At 48.4% G+C, this 5,567-nt stretch overlaps 1 protein-coding gene across 1 annotated transcript; it reads right to left on the bottom strand.

Moving 5' to 3' along the window:
• Positions 1–456: 456 nt before the first annotated feature.
• Positions 457–4,131, bottom strand: LOC139058125 (uncharacterized). The gene is made up of 2 exons (XM_070536750.1): positions 4,004–4,131; positions 457–1,850 (listed from the first exon to the last, which is right to left on the bottom strand). The coding sequence occupies exons 1-2, from the start codon at positions 4,044–4,046 to the stop codon at positions 649–651; spliced, it is 1,245 nt and encodes a 414-aa protein (XP_070392851.1). The 5' UTR covers positions 4,047–4,131; the 3' UTR covers positions 457–648.
• Positions 4,132–5,567: the final 1,436 nt, after the last annotated feature.

Raw genomic sequence — 5,567 nt, 5'->3', positions numbered from 1 at the left:
ATTCCATCTTTCCTTTGGGGATTACACCGCGCGCATGGGCATGCAGCACCCATTCGAGTTTCTTATCTAACAGGGTAATGAAAGGACGACTATGTATTTGAGAATAGAGACGTATACAAACGCTGTCTCTATGTTTTATTTGTATTAGTGGGGTTTTTCTTACAATAATTATTTCAAGCATAATGACTTCAAGGGGGGTTTCATTTTTGCGTTCCCTTGTGCCACGAGGCTCTAACTTCGGGACGAGTTTATGGTCTAACTATGTAAAAAGAAAGCGCATGGGAACATTAAGTAACAAATGCGCCAACAAAAATCGGAACAAGTATGTTTTAACTGCGTCTTCAAGAAACTCTTGTCAGATGGCCGCCACAGCAGCACTTGAGAAGTGAGCTGTCGCGTTCATTCGTCCAAGGTGCAGGTCAAAAGAATACATTCATGACCAAAAGGACACACATGTGCACTTCAATATTTAATTACACACAGATGACCGAAGACCAATTAGCTTCGTTTTGTCGAAAAAATATGTAAATACAAGTATAATTGCCGAGTTTGGCTCGGTCCCACGTCAGTCATCTTGACGCACAGCATCAAAGCAGCACCAGACGGCCTCGGATGTCAAAACCGCTCGCTGGCTGCCGTTTCTCAGAGCTACCTGCTCTGTGCTGGCGTCCAGGCTTTTCTCACTCGAGCGAACGGGGAAGTTGCCGATGCCGTATAGGTGATGGTCGTACTGAAGAACGGCCTGGTCGCCAGTCTAGCTACCACCGGGGGTGACGTCCGCGTTGTTCTCTTGCGTTGGCCGCGATGAACCCGAACGTCGCCGACTGGCGACCGATGGATGGCCATACTGCCGATCAAACAGACTTCCTTGCCGTTTCGCGTGGCTGTACGCCTCCTGTGACTGGCGACCTGGTGGTACTGGTTTAAACACGCGACGGCTTGCTTGCAAATGAAGAGGGACACGCGTAACGGTGTGTGACACACGCAGTCAAACCGCTCCACCGTCGAAACGGTTCCTGTCCCACTGACCAGACAGAGGGGCCCATCGTCCGGAGGCGTCGGCGTGACTCCCACGCACGTGGTTGTGGTCGCCGACGACACGCATGGTTGCGGTCGCCCAAACAGCTGATGGACGCTGTGTAGATCTTGGCTAAGCTGAGCGCAGTAACGGCTTTGTCCACCGAAGTTTTCAGGCGTGTTGAGTATCTCGGGAACACTGGCATTGTGCCGCAACCACAACAGGCGTGTTAGAGCCCCATCCAGCATCTTTTCCTTGGTGTCATATGGGCCCAGCTGCTCCTTATTGCAGCCCTCAGTGCTGCCAGTGGCCGCCTGGTCCTGTTGCCCGTAATGGTGGTCCTTGGTGTTCATCACGTGCAGGGTCGCATCGTAGGCACTGGAGCCAGATACGGTGCTTCCTTCTTTCTCCGGACACTGCGGGGACGAAGAGTGCTCCAACGGCTGGGTCATCTCGATGCCGCAGTCGTAGACATCGCGTATGACTTGCGTCTCGGGCTCGCCCTTCCCGACGTACTCGGTCGGGTTCATCGCTCCGGAGGTGCTGCCAAGTTGTCCGACGGCGGAGCCATGCTGGCCGAGTGGAAACAATAGATCCGGGAAGTCAGCGTAAAGCGAAGGCAGTAGGTGAACCAAGGGCGTTGGTATTGTAGCCGGCGAGGATATGAGTTTCTCCCCGAAAACGTACTCGGCCCCATTCCGATGTCCTTTGTTTTCATGCTGGTTGTTTAATGCCGGCAGCGGCCTACTTCGTTTGTGTTGCGAGTGTGCATTGAGCTGATGTCTCGCTGGTTGACGGTGCATTTCTGACAGGATAGTTCGGTCTGCCTTGCCTGAAACATGGAAAAGAAATTTTATTACAGTGCGTCTTATTGCTTAGAGCTAGGTTGGATTTCGATAGTTCGCATGGATTCACTTCCTTATTTCATTATTGCTGTCACATGACTCAACATTTCCTGTGCGACGAGCCGTATGTTCGGGACCAAGGGAAAGTGGTAACCACAGCCGTAGTGTGGGGATAAATGTCAACTAAATGAAATGCAGAACGGACACAATCTTACCTTACAATTGGAAGCTACCTATATTGCCATTGGCCATGTCCAACTTCTATGGATTCCAAGCTACTTTTTGCAAGACTTGTAAAGTGTGCTTACGCTGCAAGAAACGTTACTAGGACGAAAATTCATGCCCCAAAAAGACAGAAGTAGCCGGTTCGTGTAGTAGTATCTACGACGTACTATTTATTTGAACGCACTTTGTATTGTGTGATAAAAGGTGAGGGATAGTTCACGGTGAACAGTCAAACTTCAGGGGCAATTCTGGATTCAGGTTCACCAATCGTGTATGGAGCTAACGTATAAAACGGTGTTGCGATTAGGACCCCAGAAGTGGTACCCCAATCCGAAAGTGAAATAAGCGTTGGCAGCAAGAATTTCTAAACACGGCGAGAGCGTTCTTTCTTTCGTTTTTTTTTTCCTACATGAACTGCTATCATTCAAAAGGTGAACAAGTTTCACCAAACCTGTGCGCCACATTTGCATCTAATATTGGACCACAAAGAACAGACGAGAGCGTCCAAGAGCGAAGGCCGGTGCCGCTTGCAGTGTGCTTCGCAGAATTCGCATGCTCATGAGTCCGTTCGCCACGACACTCAGATCATATTAAGGCACACTCGCACTATAGGCCGACCCGACACCGATTTCGCTCTGCCGACTGTCGGCGACAGCGTTTTTTACCTTCGTGTTGGCGCCTCTGTCACACTGTACCGACGCCGAGCTATCCGCCGACCGCCGGCAGATTGTCGGCTTCGGTGTACGGCGTGACAGCTAGAGGCACCGACACGAAGTTAAAAGACGCTGTCGCCGACAGTCGGTAGAGCAAAATCGGTGTCGGGTCGGCTTAGTGTGAGTGTGCCTTAAGGGAGACGCGTGTTACACGGTTGATATCAGCTCCAACGTTCAGTTCAACCTTCAAATACGGCGGTCGATTTCGTGGCGCATAACTGCGGACTCGACAAAGATAAGGGACAGCGCGGCAGCGTACACGCTCCCTGTTTCTGTATCCTGTACGCTCAAGTGGCGCGGCACGATAAGTGCCATGGCGGTGAATCGGGCTCGTTGGTTGCTAGAGCATATGCATTCACATATTTCCAGCGCAAGCTTGAAGACACGCACACAAAGAAACGGACGAAGTAGACGGGATGAAGTTTCGCCCCGTCTACTTCGCTTCTTCCTGTCTCTCCAAGTTAGCGCTGGAAATATGTGAATGCAAACGATAAGCGCGTGGAACTTATAGATTCCTTCCTCGCGCTACAGTTCCGCGCGTTTCGTTTGGGTTCGGTACACGGCGCCACACGGCGCCTTCACTCGGCGACGCACTACACTCTAAGAAAAGTTTACACCCTTTGGCTTTGCCCTTCTGCCACACAAAAATAATCGTCATCTGCCTTGATGCGTTTCCTTTCTTTATCGCTGCGAGCCTGGAACTTTCCAGTAACGAACGGCACGCGCGTTATCAGCATAGAACAGTTCACACCCTTTGGAGTGCCTCTTCTGATAACGCGCGTGCCGTTCGTCACTGGAAAGTTCCGGGCTTGCAGCGATAAAGAAAGGAAACGCATCAAGGCAGATGACGATTATTTTTGTGTGGCAGAAGGGGCAAGCCAAAGGGTGTAAACTGTTCTTAGAGTGTAGTATACAACGTCGGTTTGAAATTTCGAGCTGAAAACCTAGAGAGACCCGTCTATAATAAAAAGCCAGCATCGATTCAGAAGAAATAAAACCCGTAGACGTACTTCTTTTAGTACTACTGATGTTTGAGAGCAGATTCCCTTCAGGCACTCTTTCCGCGTTCGAGCGAGACACAAAGTTAGCCTGTTTGGTCCTCGTCAAGTATGTAATATGTTCCTTGGACACACTAACAAGGCCGTATGCCTGAAAGTGTCGGCGAAAGAGCGGAAAGGATGAAATAATAACGTCATACTTACCTAGGTTCTCGGAGTTCCAGAACGGCGCATGAACGAACTGCATGGTGGCAGCGGGACGACGTAAGCCTCCGGAACGCTCCCTGACCGAAACGAAGGAAGCGCACGTGCGGCGGGTGCATGCGTTCCTGCGCGTGTTACGAATGACGAAGAAAACCCGTGGCTATGCGCGCACTGGACTTCTCCGTCTTCTTCTACGGCGACCGCCATGTTCGCCCTGGTTCTTAACTTTGTCATGCAAAAATTTCTTTCGTAATCGCATCTATGTCATTGTTAATAGTGTAGGTCACTTGTTTCTTCGTTCGCATCTATATATATATATATATATATATATATATATATATATATATATATATATATATATATATATATATATATATATATATATATATATATATATATATATATATATATATATATATATAGTGAACTCTCACTTGAGTGAACTTCAAGGGACCGAAGGAAATAGTTCACTTAACTGAAAGTTCACTAAACTGAATATTCACTAGACCAACTTAAGACATGGCATCCATAGTGTTAGACATGTGTGAAATGGAATTTACATATCAACAAGTACAAGCTTCGTAACAGTTATAATTCTGCCTTTCTCACTTAGAAAAAAAATCTGAAATCTTTTTCTACACTTGTGCTTTGAAAGCACAGGAAGTAACAAAACTGTCCAAAGAGTCAATGTTTTTGTACACTTCTTCTGACACAGCTTGCTGTTGAGACACAAAGTCTCTCAACTTTCCAACGTACCCTACAACCTCAGCTACAATCTCATCCATCCTGGTTCTCGCTGCCTCTTGGTCGGCATCCTTGCTTTCGTTTTCGACGCGATCCCATGCCTATCCCGAAATCGTGTAAGCCATACACTGCTTGCTTCGAATCCGCGAACGTCCAGAAGAAAAGCAAATTCCTTCGCTTTGCCCTGTATCATCGGGCCGGACAGCGGAATGTTTTGAGATCGTAGGTCGCGAAGCCATACTGCAAAGGCATCGTCCACTTCTTTCAAGTACCCCGTGCAGAGTCGTTTTCTAGCTGGATTCATCGAACTTTCTCCTTCAAGCTTCGATTTTTGTTTCACAATCATTGAAAACTTCGACGGTGCAGTTCCATAGTCCTTTGCAGCGTCCACTTGCCTTTGACCGTTGTCCAGGCGCTGAAGGATTTCCAGCTTGTCCGAAAGAGACAACCGCTTCCGTTTCGTCGCACTCATCTCGAAAGTGGGCACGCAAATTGCCGTTGTTACTTAAAACTGGAAGGCTGAACGGAGCCGATGAAAAACACACCACATGGTCGTAAAAATAAGCCTTGGTCCTCTGAGCGAGTTCGTTAAACTGAAATATTGAGTGAGTGAGTGAGTGAGTGAGTGAGTGAGTGAGTGAGTGAGTGAGTGAGTGAGTGAGTGAGTGAGTGAGTGAGTGAGTGAGTGAGTGAGTGAGTGAGTGAGTGAGTGAGTGAGTGAGTGAGTGAGTGAGTGAGTGAGTGAGTGAGTGAGTGAGTGAGTGAGTGAGTGAGTGAGTGAGTGAGTGAGTGAGTGAGTGAGTGAGTGAGTGAGTGAGTG

This window comes from Dermacentor albipictus, chromosome 1 (genome assembly GCF_038994185.2).
Source record: "Dermacentor albipictus isolate Rhodes 1998 colony chromosome 1, USDA_Dalb.pri_finalv2, whole genome shotgun sequence".
Lineage (NCBI taxonomy): Eukaryota > Metazoa > Arthropoda > Arachnida > Ixodida > Ixodidae > Dermacentor > Dermacentor albipictus.
Note: the sequence above shows the minus strand (reverse complement) of the source record. Positions and strands in the feature narration are given on the sequence as shown.